Here is a 21890-nt window from a genome sequence, read left to right as displayed (position 1 = left end):
TGGGCAGGGAGGCCTGGTGTGCTGCAGTCCATGAGGTTGCAAAGAGTCAGACACAACTGAGCGACTGAACTGAACAAATATTTATACTTTAGAAATTTAGAAATGTAATTAATGACATTTATGATGTTAATTTATGACATTGTGTCATAAATTAATTTGACATAAATTAATGTAATTTACAATGTTAATGCATGTAAGAAGAATTTTTTCCAGTCTCACAAACTGCCAGGAAGTCATTTTTAAAAATAAATTGCAGGGGAAAAGAAATGCATCGCAGCATTATTAAAAACAGCAAAGAGATGTAAACAACCTAAATGAACTTTAATGGATGAAAGAATAAGGAAAATGAGTCATATACATACAATGGAATATTATTTAACCTTAAAAGGGAAGAAAATCCTGTTATATGCTACAACATGCATGAGCCTTGAGGGCATAATGGTAAGCGACATAGATCAGTACAAAAGAACAGAGGTTGCATGGTTCCATTTAAATGAGGTATCTGAAGTAGTCAAAAATGTATTAGAAAGGTGGTTTCCAAGACAGGGTTAAGAGGATCTGGGGAGTTGTTTGGTGAGTATAGAGTTTCACTCATGCCTAATGCTGGGGCGCAGTTTTGAGAATCCGTTGCACAACAGTGTGCATGCGGTTGAACATAATGTAATGTGTGCTTATACATTGCTTGCAGGGTGAATTTTACGTTGTGTGTTTTTTGTCACAATAAAATAAATTTAAGACATATTACCCATCCTAATATGTAATTCAAAGAATAGAAATAGATATTAAAATAGAAAATATTAAAATGGTATTAAACGCTTAAAAAAAAAAGATGTGCTTTCTGGTTCTGGATAAGACAGTGTAGACTCATTTTTTTGACTCTCTATGCTAAATACAATTAAAAACCATGGAAATAATTAAACAGACTATGTGTGGAAATTGAAAGACGAAAAGAGCAGACAGACTGGGAAAGAACCTCCGCATTTGAGGAATAACACAACAGTGAGGTCTTAAGTTTTATTTGAAGCACCTGTTTATCTCATACTGATCACCAGAGAAACTTGCAACCTGGAATTGCCAACAGACACAAACAAACAAAAAGAACCTGTTTTGCTGAAAGTTTTACTTTCATTTTAGGTTTGAAGGATTTTTTAACAAAGAAATCACTCATTATACATATAAACCACTTCAACTTTATATAGAAGATTATTTGACTTAATTTCAATCTACAGTCATTAAAAAAAGAGAAATAGAAACAACAGAGAAGTAACTGCATATAAATCACCAAATTGGGCCAACCTACATCCAAACTTAAAAAGCACTAGAAAGTCCTTAGTTTACAGCAATCTGGAGTCCCAATTTGAAAAGGGCCCCGGGAGGCCAGGGGGGTGGGGGTGCATCCACCCCACAGATGAGACTTCAAATCACAGTTTCAAGAGCTTCCACCACAAACTGATATCATCAGTTTGCCCACAAAAGTGCAGCTCTGGTTTTACTTTAACCTCTTTAAAATTTTTTGCTGTTTTGTTTCACCTTACAAGTCATAGGATTTCATTAGACGCCGGGGGGTTGGCCAGACTTCCAGGGGCTGAAAAATTCCAAGATTCACTTCCTTTCTTATCTAAAGTGCTCCCTAACCAGCTGTGTTTGCAGGCGGGCTCGGAATCCAGGAAGTGTCCAGGCAGGTCAGGAGCAGGTCAGAGGCCTGCTCCCCTGCTTTTGAAGCCTGAACAAGACTTCCTCCATTTTAACCCGCCTAACAGAACCCCAAGGAAGACCTGTTCTCTTTGGCCAAAAGATTAGAACATGGGACTCACAGAACAGAAACGTTTTTGACAAAACTTGTGCTTCACCACCCAAACACCATGGATAACCCTCTGACATCAGTGGGAACCAAGTAGGAAGTATAGATGCCTGTTACCCATCTAAGGTCATCAGATAGCGTAAGGTATGTTCTTTCCTGCTGACCCAGGCCTCACTGACTCTCTAGCCCCATGACAGCAAGTGACGTAGGAAGTCATGCTATAGGCCCACTGGGCAACATCAACAAGAGTAAGTCAGAAATCTGCTCTCCTACTCACCCCACCTCCAGCAGAAAACAGCCAGCAATCCAGGTGGGTGCTTTCATATTCAGTGTATATCAGTGGAGACAAAGCTGGGAGTTTGTCCTATTGTCTCCCACAGGTGTAGGATATAGCCTGTGGGATGGGTATCGGGGAGACTAAAAAGGAGGTCTGGACATTTGCCTTCATGTAATGGCAGCAGCAGGACTCCCCAGGTGGCGCTAGTGGTGAAGAACCTGCCTGCCATTGCAAGAGACATAACAGATGTGGGGTTCAATCCCCGAGTCAGGACGATCCCCTGGAGGAGGGTATGACAACACACTTTAGTATTCTTGCCTGGAGAATCCTATAGATAGAGGAGCTTGGTGGGCTACAGTCCATAGGGTTGCACAGAGTCTGACACGACTGAAGTTTCTTAGCATGCAATGGCAGCAGGAAACCCAGGGTGACATGTCCTTTTTCTTTTCTCACTAGACATGGAGTCCAAACTTATACTCCCGCCCAGAGGTGGCATGGGGCATCCTTCATTCTCTCAGAGAGGAAGGGAGGAGGACCTTGGAGAGGTAGGAGCTCAAGAAAGGGATTCTTCAATGCTGCGTAAGAAGTGCTTAGCAGTCACCTCATAAAGCAAATGTGAACTCATATAATATGCCCAAACTATAAAATCTGAACTGCAGTGCGAGAGCCTATGCTGTCTTCCAAGGCAGGACAGAGTGGCACTCCAAGAGCTCTGAAAACTGCATTGTCATGGGAATCAGGGCACACAAAATGATACCAGGACCAATGTGATAAATCTAACTGAGATAAATGTATGTGAAAATGGAAGATTAAAAAGGATCTAGAGTATCTCAATATGTAAAAAGTCCAGGAAAGAATAAAAAGTATAGAAAAATCATAGGTTATGTCAGGGACCAAGAAAATTACTAGTAGGACACAGACAGTCATAGGATGACTACCTTTGAATGACAATCATAAGAGGCTATCCGTGGAATATCTCATACTTTGGAATTAAATTTGAGAATGTTAAGGCAACCATCACAAACTTTTTCAATTAAAAATTAGAAAAAAATCTTGAAACAAAAATATGGAAAATATCAGCAAAGAAATAGAAGGCACAAAACCAAATGAAAACTGAAGAGTTGAAAAATATAATTGAAAGAAAAAACTCTGGGTGAGCTCAATAGTATATTGGAGTTGGCAGATGATAGAAGCGGTGAATCTGAGTTTGGATCAATAGAATTTAATATATCTAAACAAGACAGAAAATAGATTGGGAAAAAAATGAACAAAGCCTCAGAGACCTGTGAAAATATAGCAGATAATGTAATATTTATGTCCTTGAAGTCCTCTTAACAGAAGATCAAGTATGTGAGGCTGAGAAATAATTTAAGAACTATTAGCTGAAAATATCTCAAGCATGGAGAAAGTCATAAAACTACAGATTTTAAGCTAAGCAGAACTCGAACAGTTCTTCTGCCCTTACCCCACAGAAAGATCATGCCAAGACACTATAATTGACCTTCTGAAAGCTCAAGACAAAAAAATTTTGCAAGCAAATAAAGAGAAAAGAACTAAAAAAGGAAATAAAGAGCCATTGATGAAGGTGAAAGAGAAGAGTGAGAAAGCTGGCTTAAAACTCAACATTCAAAAAACTAAGATCATGGCATCCCATGCCATCACTTCATGGCAAACAGAAAGGGACAAAGTAGAAGCAGTGGCAGATTTTGTTTTCTTGGGCTCCAAAATCACTGCTGACAGTGACTGCAGATATGAAATTAAAAGATGCTTGCTCCTTGGAAGAAAAGTTATGGCAAACCTAGACAGCATATTAAAAAGCAGAGGCATCATTTTGCTGACAAAGGTCTATATACTCAAAGCTATGGTTTTTTCCAGTAATCATATATGGAAGGATATGAGAGTTGGACCATAAAGAAGGATGAGCACCGAAGAATTGATGCTTTAGAATTGTGGAGCTAGAGAAGACTCTTGAGAGTTCCTTGGACTGCAAGGAGATTCAACCAGTCAATCCTAAAGGAAATCAACCCTGAATATTCACTGGAAGGACCAATGCTGAAGCTGGGGCTTCAATACTTTGGCTACTTAATGGGAAGAGCCAACTCATTGGAAAAGACCCCGATGCTGGGAAAGATTGAGGGCAAAAGAGAAGAGGGCAGCAGATGATGAGATGGTTGAATGGCATCACTGACTCAATGGACATGAATTTAAGCAAATTTCGGGAGATAGTGAAGGACAAGGAAGGCTGGCATGCTGCAGTCCATGTGGTTGTAAAGAGTCAGACATAGCTTAGGACTGAACAACAACGACAAAAAATAGAAAACCTAATGGAAATTTTTAAATGGATAAAAAGTAATGAATATGAAAATGCATCATGTCAAAATTTCTGGAATGCACATAAACAGGTGCTGAGAGTGAAATTTATTGCAATATATGCTTACAAAAACCTTCCCTGGTGGCTCAGTGGTAAAGAATCTACCTGCAAATGTAGAAGACTCGGGTTCAATCCCTGAGTCAGAAAGACTGACTGGAGAAGAAAATGCCAACTCACTCCAGTATTCTTGCCTGGGAAATCCCATGGACAGAGGAGCCTGGTGGGCTATAGTCCATGAAGTCAAAAAGAGTTGGACACAACTTAGTGACTAAACAACTACAACAACATACAAGAAATGTCTGAAAACAATAATCTGACCTTCTTTCTCAAGAAATACAAAAGAGAAAATCTAAATAAACTCTGTGATTAGAAGGAAGGTAATAATGAAAAATGACAAATCAATGACTTTTAAACAAATATAATAGAGAAAAATAAAAACTAAAGCATTAAGAGGAAATAAAATCCCTGATTAAATAGAGAATACCATCTTTATCAATGATCAAAACATTTTAAATCAGCTATACCCCAATACAAACTAAAAAGTTTAAAAAAGTTATTTAAAATAAATGCAATAATTTGTCTTTAAAATTTTTTAATGAGCTTATTTTCATCCAAAGGAATTGATTCTGTGTAATAAAGTTAGAAACAAGAGTATAATTTCTAGAAGTTAGCGATATTGATTCTCAAATTCACAAGAAAAGGAATTTTGTCAAAACAGGAATTTTTATTGAGGGATAAAACATTAGAGAGGATATGGAAAAAAGTAGTATACCAAAATATTTCTCAAAAGTTCATTATTGGAGGAAAAACTGAACAAACAGAATATTGATGCAGAGGTTCCAGAAAAAGCCCATTTTATTTGGAAACTTGGGGGTTGATTAAGTTTCCATTTTTAAGTAAGTGGCAAAATTATGATTTGAAAGAATGAAGAAAGTATATTACAATTATTTTTTACTTTAATTTCTGTATTCATAAAAAAATATCTTTTTAAATACATTTTTAGATTAAAATTTAAATTTAAATCTCTAAAAGAACTCCATTAACACATGTGAAAAGCATGCATACTTTCAATATTTTCTGCTAATATGTATATTTCCACCATCAGCTGATGAAACCAAACAGACAAAATACAATAAAGGGTGATCTGAAATGCTTTTACATATAAAATGAACCTTTTGGATACAAGAATGGCCAAAACAAAAAGGATGTGCTTACTATATACTGGAGGTCCAAACGGTAAAGAATCCACCTGCCATGCAGGAGACCTGGGTTCGATCCCTGGTTTGGGAAGATCCTCTGGAGGAGGGCATGACTACCCACTCCAGTATTCTTACCAGGAGAATCCCCATGGACAGAGGAGCTTGGCGGGCTACAGTCCATTGGGTCACAAAGAGTTGGACGTGACTGAGTGACAAAGCACAAACAAAAAAGGTGCTATATACTAAATGATGGAGGACTGCTGAGGTCTAGCCTCAGCAGGATCCGGGGGTACACTCATGATGAATGGCGTCTGCGAGAGAAAGAGAAAGACCAGACTAGGACGTACAGCAGGGTCTGGCGTTGCTTTATTTTTCACCGTAGCTTTTATACCCTAAGTTAGTACCTTTTTAAGGGGAGGTGAAAGATAAGCATACAAAGTTTAGTTTAACATTACGTCAGTTTGTCCTTCACAAAACCAGGGTGTTTTCTGCATACTTCTTTGTTCATGAGAATCTATTTTCATAGTGGATCTTTGTACATTATATTCTGGCCTTGGGTCCTATTAACATTTTATGACCTAGGTGAAGGCAAAGCTGTTTTCCATAGTCTATTCTTTTTTTTTTTTTTTTTTTTTACCATAGTCTATTCTTTATTGTTTTATTTTGCCTTGAGCTTAGCAGAAAACAGAAAAGTTGCAGTCTCATGGTACAGCAGGTTGCAACATAGTAGAAATACAATCCTGTTAACACAAAGGTCAGTCTTTTGGCAAAAGTTCTCAGCTAAATTTATCTAAAAAGTTTACCACACAAAGACTCTGCGGCTCCGGTGAGGCAGCCTCTGTTTAGCACTCCTGGTTAAAATGAACAATCCTAAACTCTTATTTTTCTAAATCTTTAACTATAACCACTTTTAGAATATTTTTGTGTCCTCTAATAGGGCCTCCTCACCCCCCAAAGGGCTCTGTGCCTATCAGGACCTTTTGTGATCAGGTTCTTTATGCTGTTTATGATTAAGGTGTTGTGAGCAGTCATGTACATTAGTACGCATTTGCCAAATAAGTCAGAGTGCCAGATAAAGGGTTTTTACTTGAAACATTTCCTTCATCCCTGGCCCCTTCATAGGGAACCAGCATCCAGGAGATTTATTAATTAGGGTTCTATGTTGGTCTTTATTTAGTGAAAGAGCAGCAGGAGAGCTCTTGGCAGGCAACGAAAAGACCCGAAACAGGACGAACAAAGACAACAGCAAGAGGGGGAGGCTACAGGGTGGGGTAGAGGCCGGGGTCAACCTGGAGGGTCCCTTGTAGCCTGAACAGCCTTGCGTTTCAGGTCTTCTCCTCATGACCTTGTCATGGGTGGGATTTCCCATAATGGCTCCCGGCAGAGGACCCGGCTAGACTTAGTAGCAGAAGCTTTGAGGAGCCATTAATCTGAAATAGAACAATTATTTGTAACTCTTAATGACTGAGTGTAGCTGTACACAGAGACTTTTAAAAAAAGAAAAGAGAATACCCTGTTGAATAGAGGTGAAGTAGTTTTGATTGTTTCTAATACCTGAGTGAATAATGTTATCTCTCTGAGTGGTATAGTATTATTCAAAGCAAGTGTAACAGAGACTTATTATGAGATAAAATCTGCATGCCAATTTCTCTTGGAATCTACTTGATTCTTTAAACCTTTCAGATAATTTATCACAGGTCTTAGGAGGATAATGTAGCACTTTGGGGCAAAGATACAGCCTAGGAGCCCAGAACTGGATGCCAAGATGGAGAAGGTCTCCACAGCCACCATGACTTTGCCCTTGGTGCTGTGGTAGATGGGGAGAAGGATGACCCAGACACTGAGGAGCACCAGCATGCTGAAGGTCTGGAACTTGGCTTCACTGAAGGTGTCAGGCAGGTTCCTGACCAGGAAAGCCAAGGAGAAGGTCCTCAGGGCTAAGGAGCGCGGGTGGCCCAGGACACAGTAGAAGGCAGTGACCGAGCCCTTGTTGCACACAATGAGGAGCTCCTTGGGCTCAGAGTGTGTCCATCTCAAGGAAAGGGGGAGAAGTTCCCAGCCAGACTCCACAGATAATCACCTGGATCAAGGAGCACATGGGAAAGACATAGTTAGTAGCTCTTCTTACCAGCAATTGTCTCATGGTTCTTCCTGGTTTCCTGGCCTTGAATGCCAGGATCACAGTCAGGGTTTGGGCCAAAACAGTGGCCACAGCCACAGTGTACACAGCTCCAAATGTGATCTGTTGGAGGATGCAGGTGGCTGTGTGGGGAAGATTGATGAAGAGTAAGGAGCAAAGGACACACAGGAGGAAGGAGATGAGCAGGACATGGCTGAGAGCCCAGTTATTGGCCTTGACTAGGGGGGTGTCTCGGTGCTTCACAAAGACCCACAAAACTACAGCCATGATGACACACAAGCACAGAGCTGTGCAGGCCAGTGACATCCCCAGAGAACCTGCGAACACCAGGAAGGTCAAAACCCCGGGCAGGCAGTGATTTCTCTCCCTGTTTGGGTACTCTCGGTCTGGGTATGGGGCACACTGCTCTGCATCTAGAGAGAGAGCAGACTCACCATTTCATTATCCCAATTTTTATTTGTAAAACATTTAAATATGTAGGAAATAGAAATATACCATCTCATGCAGTGTGCATATTGATCCCCTCTGATGAAATATTCAGACATATAAAATTAGAAAGTGTTGCTGAGAAAGTTAAATGGAACCTTTGTACCTTCTTGATGGGAATGTAAAATGGTGCAGCTGCTGTGAGAAACAGTCTGGCACTTCTTAAAAATTTAACACAGAATTACTGTTAGAGTGAGCAATTCCCATCTAGGTGTGTACTCCCTAAAGTTGAAGGCAGTGAATTGGATAATATCTTACCAGCATTACTTACAATAGCCAAAAAGTCACACCAAACCCATAGACACCTCAAAACTCACTACTGGACATTTCATTGCACTCCAGAGAGAAGAGATCCAGCTCCACCTACCAGAACACCAACGCAAACTTCCCTAACCAGGAAACCTTGACAAGCCATTCATCCAACCCCACCCACAGGGAGAAACCGCCACAATAAAGAGGAATCACAAACTTCCAGCATACAGAAAGGCCACCCCAAACAGCAATCTAAACAAGATGAAAAGGCAGAGAAATATTCAGCAGGTAAAGGAACAGATAAATGCCCACCATACCAAACAAAAAAGGAGGAGATAGCGAGTCTACCTGAAAAAGAATTCAGAATAATGATAGTAAAGATTAACCAAAATCTTGAAAACAAAATGGAGTTACTGATAAATTGTCTGGAGACAAGGATTGAGAAAATGCAAGAAATGTTTAACAAGGACCTAGAAGAAATAAAGAGTCAATCAATAATGAATAATGCAATAACTGAGACCAAACTCTGGAGGGAACCAACAGTAGAATAACTGAGGTAGAAGATAGGATAAGTGAGGTGGAAGACAGAATAGGGGAAATAAATGAAGCAAAGAGGAAAAAAGAATTAAAAGAAATGAGGAAACCTCAGAGATGTCTGGGACAATGTCAAACACCCCAACATTCGAATCATAGAAGTCCCAGAAGAAGAAAACAAAAAGAAAGGCCATGAGAAAATACTTGAGGAGATAATAGTTGAAAACTTCCCTAAAATGGGGAAGGAAATAGCCATCCAAGTCCAAGAAACCCAGAGAGCCCCAAACAGGATAAACCCAAGGTGAAACACCCAAGATATATTAATCAAATTAATGAAGATCAAACAGAAACAGCAAATATTACAAGCAGCAAGGGAAAGGCAACAAATAACACACAAGGGGGTTCCCATAAGGATAACAGCTGGTCTTTCAATAGAAACTCTTCAGGCCAGAAGGGAATGGCAGGACATACTTAAAGTGATGAAAGAGAAAAACCTACAACCCAGATTACTGTACCCAGCAAGGATCTCATGCAAATATGAAGGAGAAATCAAAAGCTTTACAGACAAGCAAAAGCTGAGAGAATTCAGCACCACCAAACCAGCTCTTCAACAAATGCTATAGGATCTTTTCTAGACAGGAAACACAGGAAAGGTTTATAAACTCGAACCCAAAACAACAAAGTAAATGGTAATGGGATCATATGTATCAACAATTACCTTAAATGTAAATGGGTCGAAAGTCCCAACCAAAAGACAAAGACTGGCTGAATGGATACAAGAACAAGACCCCTATATATGCTGTCTACAAAAGACCCACTGCAAACAAGGGACACATACAGACTGAAAGTGAAGGGCTGGACAAAGATATTTCACCCAAATTGAGACCAAAAGAAAGCAAGAATAGCAATACTCACATCAGATAAAATAGACTTTGAAATAAAGGCCATGAAAAGAGAAAAAGAATGACACTATATAATGATCAAAGGATCAATCCAAGAAGAAGATGTAACAATTATATATGCACTTGCCAAATTCAGACTTAAATTGAAGAAAGTAGAGAAAACCAATAGACCATTCAGGTATGACCTAAATCAATTCTCTTATGATTATACAGTGGAAGTGAGAAATAGATTTAAGGGACTAGATCTGATAGACAGAGTTCTTGATGAACTATGGATGGAGGTTCATGACATGTACAGGAGACAGGGAGCAAGACCATCCCCAAGAAAAAGAAATGCAAAAAAAGCAAAATGGCTGTCTGAGGAGGCCTTACAAATAGCTGTGAAAAGAAAAGAAGTGAAAATCAAAGGAGAAGAGAAAGATATACCCATTTGAATGCAGAGTTCCAAAGAATAGCAAGGAGAGATAAGAAAGCCTTCCTCAGTTATCAATGCAAAGAAGTAGAGGAAAATAATAGAATGGGAAAGACTAGAGATCTCTTCAAGAGAATTAGAGATACCAAGGGAACAATTCATGCAAAGATGGGCTCAATAAAGGACAGAAATGGTATGGACCTAACAGAAGCAGGAGATATTAAGAGGTGGCAAGAATACACCGAAAAACTGTACAAAAAAAGATCTTCAAGACCTAGATAATCATGGTGGTGTGATCACTCACCTAGAGCCAGACATCCTGGAATGCGAAGTCAAGTGGGCCTTAGAAAGCATCACTACGAACAAAGCTAGTGGATGTGATGGAATTCCAGTTGAGCTATTTCAAATTCTGAAAGATGATGCTGTGAAAGTGCTGCACTCAATATACCAGCAAATTTGGAAAACTCAGCAGTGGCCACAGGACTGGAAAAGGTCAGTTTTCATTCCAACCCCTAAGAAAAGCAATGCCAAAGAACACTCAACTACCACACAACTGTACTCATCTCACACACTAGCAAAGTAATGCTCAAAATTCTCCAAGCCAGGCTTCAGCAATACGTGAGCCATGAACTTCCAGATGTTCAAGCTGGTTTTACAAAAGGCAGAGGAACCAGAGATCAAATCGCCAACATCTGCTGGATCATCGAAAAAGCAAGAGAGTTCCAGAAAAACATCTATTTCTGCTTTATTGACTATGCCAAAGCCTTTGACTGTGTGGATCACAATAAACTGTGTTAAATTCTGAAAGAGATGGTGCCGGGGTCCAGCCCCAGCAGGATCCAGGGGTACCCTCAGGATGAACGGCATCGGCGAATGAGAGAGAGACAGTGAGACAAAGCTCGGGGCTGAGTCTGGAGTTTATTTTTGCATGGCCCCTTTATGCCCTTAACAACATCTTTTTTTGAGGGGGAAGTGCATATTGCTTACACACAGGTCATCTCAAAACATTGCAGCAACTTGACCTTCAACAGAAACAGGATGTCACCCACATACTTTTCTTTCACAAGAGTCTTTCTTATCATTTGGCCTTCAGGCCTGCTAACATTTTATGGCTTGCACCTGGTGTGACTTAAGCAACTTCAGTAGCTGACCCTGTTTTTCTTATAATTAATCTATTTTCTTTCTAATAGGTATCATCTCTATGGGAACTAGATAGGACTACATTTTTACAGAACAGAAATGTGAAGGACTGCAAAAACAGCAGATACAAAACAGGCTCTTAGTCTAAAAGTTAACTACCTGCAAGAAGTCGCCAGCTAATCTCTATCTAAAGTATTTTCTATTATGCACATTTGTGGCTATTATATTTGTGGAACTTTTCTCACCCCATGAAGGGGCCTATGCTTAATAGTTTCTTTTGTTAGCGTACTGTGCTTAGGATGTTTAGAACAATCATGAGCATTTTGTGCAGTGAGAGCACACCTTTATCAAACAAGCCAGAATGCCAGCAAAAGGGTTTGAACTGAAGCATTTCCTTCATCCCTGGCCCCTTCATAGGGTAGCAGCGTCCAGGAGATTTATTAATTAGGGTTTTAAGTTGGTCCTTATTCAGTGAAAGAGGAGCAGAACTCTCAGCAGGCAACACAAGAATCCACAGCAGGGCAAACAAGAACAACAGCAGAAAAAGGGGGGAGGATACAGGGTGGGGTAGAGGCTGAGGCCAACCTGGAGGGTCCCTTATCCTAGACGGCCTTGCCTGTCAGGTTTTCTCCTCGTGACCTCGTCATGGATGGGGTCCCGGACGGCCTTGCCTGCCCAGTATTTTCTTCATGACCTCGTCACGGGCGGGACCTCCCATAATGGCTCCCGGCAAGATGGGAATACAAGACCACCTGACCTGCCTCTTGAGAAATCTGTACGCAGGTCAGGAAGCAACACTTAGAACTGGACATGGAACAACAGACTGGTTCCAAATCGAGAAAGGAGTATGTCAAAGCTATATACTGTCACCCTGCTTATTTAACTTGTATGCAGAGTACATCATGAGAAATGCTGGACTGGATGAAGCACCAGCTGGAATCAAGATTGCTGGGAGAAATAGCAATAACCTCAGATATGCAGATGACACCACCCTTATGGCAGAAAGTGAAGAAGAACTAAAGAGTCTCTTGATGAAAGTGAAAGAGGAGAGTGAAAAATTTGGCTTAAAACTCAACATTTAGAAAACTAAGATCATGGCGTCTGGTCCCATCACTTCATGACAGTTAGATGGGGAAACAGTGGAAACAGTGGCTGACTTTATCTTGGGGGGCTCCAGACTCACTGCAGATGGTGACTGCTGACATGAAATTAAAAGATGCTTACTCCTTGGAAGGAAAGTTATGACCAACCTAGACAGCATATTAAAAAGCAGAGACATTACTTTGCCAACAAAGGTCTGTCTAATCAAGGCTATGGTTTTCCAGTAGTCATGTATGGATGTGAGAGTTGGACTGTAAAGAAAGCTGAGTGCCAAAGAATTGATGCTTTTGAACTGTGGTGTTTGGAGAAGACTCTTGAGAGTCCCTTAGACTGCAAGGAGATCGAACCAGTCTATCCTAAAGGAGATCAGTCCTGGGTGTTCACTGGAAGGAGTTGCCGGGGTCCAGCCCCAGCAGGATCCAGGGGTACCCTCAGGATGAACGGCGTCGGCGAGTGAGAGAGAGAGAGAGAGAGAGAGAGCAGACTGGAGTGTGCAGCAGGGACTGGCAGTGTTTTATTTTTCACCGTAGCTTTTATACCCTTAGTACATTTCTAAGGGGAGGTGAAAGATAAGCATACAAAGTTTAGTTTAACATTACGTCAGTTTTGTCCTTCACGAAACCAGGGTGTTTTCTGCATACTTCTTTGTTCATGAGAGTCTTCTTTCATAGTGGATCTTTGTACATTATCTTCTGGCCTTGGGGGGCCTATTAACATTTTATGATCTAGGTGAAGGCAAAACTGTTTTCCGTAGTCTATTCTTTATTGTTCTATTTTGCCTTGAGTTTAGCAGAAAACAGAAAAGTTGCAGTCTCATGGTACAGCAGGTTGCAACATAGTAGAAATACAATCCTGTTAACGCAAATGTCAGCCTTTTTGCAAAAGTTCTCAGCTAAATTTATCTAAAAAGTTTACCACACAAAGACTCTGTGGCTCAAAGGCAGCCTCTGTTTTAGCACTCTTGATTAAAATTAACAATTATCTTATTGTTTCCACACTAGGGCTAAACTTTTATTTTTCTAAATTCTTAACTATATTAACAACAGTTTTTACTGCACAACCTCAGCACAATAACAGCAATCAAACGTTGATCCAATAACCACTTTTAGAATAATATTTTTTGTGTTCTCCAATAGGGATTTCTCACCCCTCAAAGGGCTCTGTGCCTATCAGGGCCTTTCGTGATCAGGTTCTTTATGCTGTTTATGATTAAGGTGTTGTGAGCAGTCATGTGCATTAGTACCCATTTGCCAAACAAGTCAGAGTGCCAGCAAAAGGGTTTTTACTTGAAACATTGCTTTCATCCCTGGCCCCTTCATAGGAAAACAGCGTCCAGGAGACTTATTAATTAGGGTTCTATGTTGGTCTTTATTTAGTGAAAGAGGAGCAGGAGAGCTCTCGGCAGGCAACGCAAAGATCCGCAAAAAGACGAACAAAGACAACAGCAAGAGGGGGAGGCTACAGGGTGGGGTAGAGGCCGGAGTTAACCTGGAGGATCCCTTGTAGCTTGAACAGCCTTGCGTTTCAGGTCTTCTCCTCATGACCTTGTCATGGGTGGGATTTCCCATAATGGCTCCCGACAAGGAGTGATGTTGAAGCAGAAACTCCAATACTTCAGCCACCTGATGCAAAGAGCTGACTCATTGGAAAATACTCTGATGCTGGGAAAGATTGAAGGTGGGAGGAGAAGGGGACAACAGAGGATGAGATGGTTGGATGGCATCACCGACTCAATGAACATGAGTTTGGGTAAACTCCAGGAGTTGGTGATGGCCAGGGAAGTCTGGCATGCTGCAGTCCATGGGGTCACAAAGAGTTGAACACGACTCAGCGACTGAAGTGAACTGAACATAGGAGCACCGCAAAATGTAAAGCAAATGCTAACCAGTATGAAAGGGAAAATTAACAGTAACACAATAATAGTGGGAGACTTTAATACCCTGCTCACACGTATGGATAGATCAACCAAACAGAAAATTAGCAAGGAAACACAAACTTTAAATGATACAATGGACCAGTTAGACCTAATTGATATTTATAAGACATTTCACCTCAAAACAATGAATTTCACCTTTTTCTCCAGGATAGGTCACATCCTGGGCCATAAATCTAGCCTCGGTAAATTCAAAAAAACTAAAATCATTCCAAGCATCTTTTCTGATCACAATGTGGTAAGACTGGATGTCAAGTACAGGGAAAAACTCTTAAAAATGCAAACATATGGAGGCTAAACCACATGCTTCTGAATAACCAACAAATCACAGAAGAAATCAAAAAAGAAATCAAAATATGCACAGAAATGAATGAAAATTAAAACATGACAACACAAAATCTGTGGGATTCAGTAAAAGCAGTGCTAAGGGACGGTTCTTAGAAACAAGAGAAATATAAGCTTACCTCAAGAAACAAGAGAAAAATCAAATAACCTAACTTTACACCTAAAGAGACCATAGCAAAAATCAACAAATCTAAAAGCTGGTTCTTTGAGAAGATAAATAAAATAGACAAACCATTAGTCAGACTCATCGAGGAAATAGGAGAAGAATCAAATCAACAAAATTAGAAATGTAAGTGGAGAAATCACAACAGACAACACAGAAATACAAAGGATCTTAAGGGACTACTATCAGCAACTATATGCCAATAAAATGGACAACTTGGAAAAAATGGACGAATTCTTAGAAAAGTATAACCTTCCAAAACTGAACCAGGAAGAAATAGAAAACCTTAACAGACTCATCACAAGCACGGAAATCAAAACTGTAATCAGAAATCTTCCAACAAACAAAAGCCCAGGACCAGATGGCTTCACAGCTGAATTCTACCAAAAATTTAGAGAAGAGCTAAAACCTATCCTACTCAAAGTCTTCCAGAAAATCAGAGGAAGGTAAACTGTCAATCTCATTCTATGAGGCCACCATCACCCTAATACCAAAACCAGACAAAGATGCCACCAAAAAAGATAACTACGAGTCAAAATCACTGATGAACATAGATGCAAAAATCCTTAACAAAATTCTAGCAAACAGAATCCAACATATTAAAAAGATTATACATCATGACCAAGTGGGCTTTCTCCCAGGGATGCAAGGATTCTTCAATATTTGCAAATCAATCAATGTGATACACCACATTAACAAATTGAAAGATTAAAACCATATGATTATCTCAATAGATGCAGAGAAAGCCTTTGATAAAATTCAACATCCATTTATGATAAAAATCCTCCAGAAAGCAGGCATAAAAGGAACATACCTCAACATAATATAAGCCATATATGATAAACCTACAGCAAACATTACCCTCGATGGTGAAAAACTGAAAGCATTTCCCCTAAAGTCAGGAACAAGACAAGGGTGCCCACCCTCACCACTACTTTTCAACATAGTTTTGAAAGTTTTAGCCACAGCAATCAGAGCATAAAAAGAAATAAAAGGAATCCAGACTGGAAAAGAAGTAAAACTCTCACTGTTTGCAGATGACATGATCCTCTACATAGAAAACCCTAAAGACTCCACCAGAAAATTACTACAGCTAATCAATGAATATAGTAAAGTTGCAGGATGTAAAATTAACACACAGAAATCTCTTGCTTTCCTATACACTAACAATGAAAAAACAGAAAGAGAAATTAAGGAAACAATTCCATTCATCATTGCAGTGAAAAGAATAAAATACTTAGGAATTAATCTACCTAAAGAAACAAAAGACCTATATATAGAAAACTATAAAACACTGGCAGAAGAAATAAAAGATGACACAAATAGATGGAGGAATATACCACGTTCATGTATTGGAAGAATCAATATAGTGAAAATGAATATATGACCCAAAGCAATCTATAGATTCAATGCAATCCCTATCAAGCTACCCACGGTATTTTTCACAGAACTAGAACAAATAATTTCACAATTTGTATAGAAATAAAAAAAAAAACTCAAATAGCCAAGGCAATCTGGAGAAAGAAGAATGGAACTGGAGGAATCAACTTGCCTGGATTCAGACTATACAAAGCTATAGTCAAGACAGTATGGTACTGGCACAAAGACAGAAATATAGATCAATGGAACAAAATAGAAAGCCCAGAGATACACCCACGCACCTATGGACACCTTATCTTTGACATAGGAGGCAAGAATATACAACGGAGAAAAGACAATCTCTTTAACAAGTGGTGCTGGGAAAACTGGTCAACCACTTGTAAAAGAATAAAACTAGAACACTTTCTAACACCATACACAAAAATAAACTCAAAACGTATTAAAGATCTAAATGTAAGACCAGAAACTGTAAAACTCCTGGAGGAAAACATAGGCAAAATACTCTCTGACATAAATCACAGCAGGATCCTCTATGACCCACCTCCCAGAGTAATGGAAATAAAAGCAAAAATAAACAAATGGAACCTAATTAAACTTAAAAGCTTTTGCACAACGAAGGAAACTATAGGCAAGGTGAAAAGACAGCCTTCAGAATGGGAGGAAATAATAGCAAATGAAGCAACTAACAAAGAATTAATCTCAAAAATATACAAGCAGCTCATGCAGCTCAATTCCAGAAAAATAAGCGACCCAATCAAAAAATGGGCCAAAGAACTAAACAGACATTTCTCCAAAGAAGACGTACAGATGGCTAACAAACACATGAAAAGATGCTCAACATCACTCATTATCAGAGAAATGCAAATTAAAACCATAATGAGGTACTATCTCATGCTGGTCAGAATGGCTACTATCAAAAAGTCTACAATCAATAAATACTGGAGAAGGTGTGGAGAAAAGGGAACCCTCTTACACTATTGGTGGGAATGCAAACTAGTACAGCCACTAAGAATAGTGTGGAGATTCCTTTAAAAACTGGAAATAGAACTGCCATACTGTCAGGAAGCACTTAACAGGAGGCTTCCTGTGTGCTGTTTTGGATCTGTCAGGAATCCTCTGATCCTTATTAATTCTTGAATATTCAGGAATTAAGAGGAGAGTCACGCCTTTCCAGAGGCTGAGGAATCCAGGCATTTCTCATTACGGTGATAAGTACCCTCTTCCTTTTCATGAACCATACGGTAAAAAGTGATTGTTTGCAACTCTCTCTTCGATAGGGATCGCCTTATGTTTTGTAAATCTGGAATTTTAATCTTTATCTTTGCTGAGAATAACTACCTTGTAAGACAGTATATATGCCCACACCGTGTTGATTAAAACATCTTTGCTCCATAGGAGCTTTGGTCCCCGTGTCTTTCTGTCCTTCCCTCTCTCTTTCAGGCTAATTCCTTGGAGCGCGGAGGCCCGCTGAGCTCACTTTCTTGCCTGGGCTTCTGACCCTCTTGAGAAGGTGCCTTCACCCACTCGAGAGGGCACCTGGTGCCTACGTGCAGCAGCGCGAGCTCTAAGAACAAAGCTTTATTGGCTCTTCACGTAAACCAGGGCTTTTCAGCCTCTTTCTCTCTTACTTTCTTATCGTCGACTCTGGACCACCAGGTTCTGGTCCATTAAAGGACCAATACCATACGACCCAGCAATCCCACTGCTGGGCATACACACTGAGGAAACCAGAACTGAAAGAGGGACGTGTACCCCAATGTTCATTGCAGCAGTGTTTACAATAGCCAGGACATGGAACCAATCTAGATGTCCATCAGCAGGCAAATGGATAGGAAAGCTGTGGTACATATACACAATGGAATATTACTCAGCCATTAAAAAGAATGCATTTGAATGAGATGGATGACACTGGAGCCTATTATACAGAGTGAAGTAAGTCAGCCCTAGGAAATTTCAAAGACACAGGAAATAAAGGAAGTCTTAGATTAGTCCATTAGAGAGCCACTAGGTAGGTCAAAAAAAACAATTATGATTTTTTTACAGTAAGGTTCATATAGCTCCTTCTGGTACTAGTAACCTGTGTGAAGAAAGTGGGGTGTTATTTAATAGGTCTCTTTTAGGAAGGAAAGTAACAAATGGTACCCACTTAAATTAAAATATCATGAAGCTTTATAACAAAATTCAGTTCTACCTTTTACTCTTCATTAAGAATTCCACATGTTGAAAACTAGAGTTTGGATACCAAGATCCCAGCATGTTTCCTTTAAATTAATATTAAAAGCTATTTAAAAATAGGTACTTTACTTGATCTGATTATTTGATTTGATTTAATCAACAACTTGACAATATGTATTTGTCTCTTGTGTTTGAGGACAGAAGTTTCTAAATATATTCTGAAACGGATTTGTAGATTCACAAAAGCCTACATTAATTCACTTTTAAACCATGCAACTTATTTTGAATTTGTAATTATCATCAGTGTTCTCACATTTTAAATTGTTTGCAGATTTCATAGGAATATTTATATCTAAAAATAGTTCATTTTCCAGGGTCTGTAGAATATCAGAGAGACCTCATTTCTCTTTGTCACAACAATCATTTCAATGAACATTTGGACAACAGCATATACACAGCTATAGATGAAAGTGTTGGATTCTGTTATGGTAATTATGTCAATACTTCATGACATTAAGTACAATCCAAGGAAATGTTTAGATTTTTACGGTTTTATGGTTTTCATATGTTTTGTTAAGTCTCCTCTGGATATTTTACTATATTACATTCTAAAGTAGGACTATTTTTCCAGCATGCATTCTAATACAAATAATTAGAAAGTAGAGACACTCCCCCATGGTGAATGTCCCTCAGTCGTTTCTAACTGTTTATGACCCCATGGGCTATACAGTCCATGGAATTCTCCAGGCCAGAATATTGAAGTGGGTAGCCATTCCCTTCTCCAGGGAATCTTCCCAATCCAGGGATCAAACCCAGGTCTCCCACATTGCAGGCAGATTCTTTACCAGCTGAACCACAAGGGAAGCCCTAAAACATGGACTTTATCTAATTGTGTGGCATGCACATCTCTGGTTGAGTTAGTGTAATTGACTCTGATAGAGGTCAAAAAGTTAGTAGCTTCCACCAAACTAGAAAATGTACACACCTGAAATATTTCCATCAAACACTCCATTTCATATTTTGGTAAAAGAAGCAGAAGCAAACCATGAAGAAATGAAACATGAAATGAGACAGCTGGAAGGGACAAAGATTTGGCAGAGGTCCTCACACAGAAGATTAGAAACAGGATTGACATTCTCCCCTCAAATCCGCAATTCTCCAGTAGCAGGGCAGCTGCTAACAGAATTAGTGTTGAAAAAATTCCAAACATAACTAACAAGGAAACACGGTGCACAGGTTCTAAACACGTCTTCTACTTCTGAGGACATGGGCATGTTGATAAACATTGCAGATCCATTAGAAACTCTATGAATCAGCAGAACATGAACAGAAAACAGGCTCCTTGATGCAAACCCATTGTTAAGCCCTGCTACACTAACTCAACTAGAGACATTCATGCCACACAGTTAAAGTCCATGTTTTAGGGCAGAATTCATCATTTCCCCCAGATAAACTAATGGTATAGATAAAAATGAAGGGCTTTACTGTCTTCTGACATAGTATCTACTTTTTTTCCTTTGCTTCCAGAATATTGGGCTGAATACCTCACTCTTGGTGGGAGGAATTAATAATATTAATATTTGATGGGACTCATTTTTTTTAGGGTGGAAAATCCAGGTCACTTCGGGTCTCTCCATGGAGGCACATTTCAGCAATATCTCTGTCAGCAGCCAGCATTCAGGCTGAGCCACTTTCTCTAAGAGTGGCCTCAGGCCGGGGGACCAGTGTTTCAAAGGGATTGTGTGCCTCAGTCTAGGGGTTCTAGCAACAGGAGAGGCCAGGATTCAGTAGTCTCACTAATTTTAAGACCTCCAGGAACAGAGCTTGGAAATCCTGCTGGTGACTAGAGAAGGAAAGATGCATAATTCTCTCCTCTTTTTTGTGCAATAAAGTTTTAGGAGATAGAGAAAGCTTCTGACATAGACATCAGAAGGGGGGTAGAAAGATTACCCCCTTGCTAGTGTTAACAATGGAGTTATACACTCTCCAATGAATCCAAAGAATGTCTAGAGGTTGTAAAGATCTCACCAGACCTATTCCCATAATTTATATTTTAAGATAACAGAATTAGCCAGAGGGTTTAATCCAGACTGTCCTCAGGCAGGATACATTGTTATATAATCCTAAAGAATGTAGAGGGAAAAAAGTTAAAAAGTTGGTCCTTTCTTCCTCCTTGAATATCCCAGACCTCTCTCTCCTTGGGGACCCCTAGACTTCTTATCAACCTGCCTAGGAAATTACTCTCTCATTCCTCCCTTTTCTTTTAGGAGAATTATGTTGCCAAGGGAAAGGGGCGTTGTTATCCTTCCATAACTACTTCCTGCTGTTTAGGGGCCTAGTCCATAAACTGTTGAGGCAACATATTCTCCTAACGCTCATATTGAGGGTCTCTGATCCAGGGGCTCCAAGTAATAGTTGGAGGAGGCTGTGGCACTCATAGGAGCTCGGACAACCATTTGTAAATTAAAAACTTTTAGACGGTTAGAAAACCCCATTATACAGTTACAGATGTAAGGCAAAATAGTCATTAAACCAAGTTAAAATCAAAATGAAAAGTCACATTATGTCCATAGTTACATCAGTCCATCTTAAGGTTGTTAGATGTCATCTGTTTAAGAAGAGGCATCACATGCGATTGTTGAAGGTATTTTCAGACTTGGAAAAAGTCCCTTCCTTGAAGTGGAGATGTCCACCATGGGAAGCCTTTCACGGATGAAGAAGGGAGTGGTCCACAGACCCAGCAGTTAGACCAGTTGTGGAATACAGCATAGGAGTGAGCCCAGGACAAGAAGGCATTGTCTTGAGGATCAAATGGCAGACTCAGGATATTTAGAGTCAGCATAAGTAGGCTCACATAGATTATCAGGCCCATCTGAAAAGTACAAAGTCAGAGCATAGAAAGTAAAGACATAAAATGACATCACTTAGTTCTGGTCAGGGTGCCACCTTTTAACCTGAGTTTGATGTACCCACGAATCAATTCCTGGTACTTTGACAGCTATGGGAGAAGAAAGAATAACGTGGTAAGGGCCTTTCCAGAGGAGCTCGAGGGATAGCAGGGAGTAAGTTGCCCCAGTATCTAAAAGGAAATCGATGGAATGGCCTCCCACAGTTATCAATACCCAGGGTTCCTCAGGTGTAATTGGAACAGGAGCTTGTGTGTGGACCCCCGGGCACCTTCAGTCCTGGTTGTCTTGAGAGTCTGACCCCTGAAACCTACGCCTCTGGGGGCAGTCTCTCCTCCAGTGTGGTCCTTTGCAGACCGGACATGGAGCCTTG

At 39.9% G+C, this 21890-nt stretch overlaps 1 protein-coding gene across 1 annotated transcript in view; it reads left to right on the top strand.

The window, feature by feature from the left end:
- The window catches only part of LOC139029629 (uncharacterized), a 66579-nt gene that overhangs the window by 3071 nt on the left and 41618 nt on the right, over positions 1-21890 (top strand). The window contains exon 2 of the mRNA XM_070465879.1: positions 2535-2623. Coding sequence (XP_070321980.1) covers positions 2535-2623 — 89 coding nt within the window. The remainder of the gene's footprint in view (positions 1-2534; positions 2624-21890) is intronic.

This window comes from Odocoileus virginianus, chromosome 3 (assembly GCF_023699985.2).
Source record: "Odocoileus virginianus isolate 20LAN1187 ecotype Illinois chromosome 3, Ovbor_1.2, whole genome shotgun sequence".
In the NCBI taxonomy this organism is placed as follows: domain Eukaryota; kingdom Metazoa; phylum Chordata; class Mammalia; order Artiodactyla; family Cervidae; genus Odocoileus; species Odocoileus virginianus.
The sequence above is the reverse complement of the archived record's forward strand: the minus strand, read 5'-3'. Positions and strand labels throughout refer to the sequence as shown.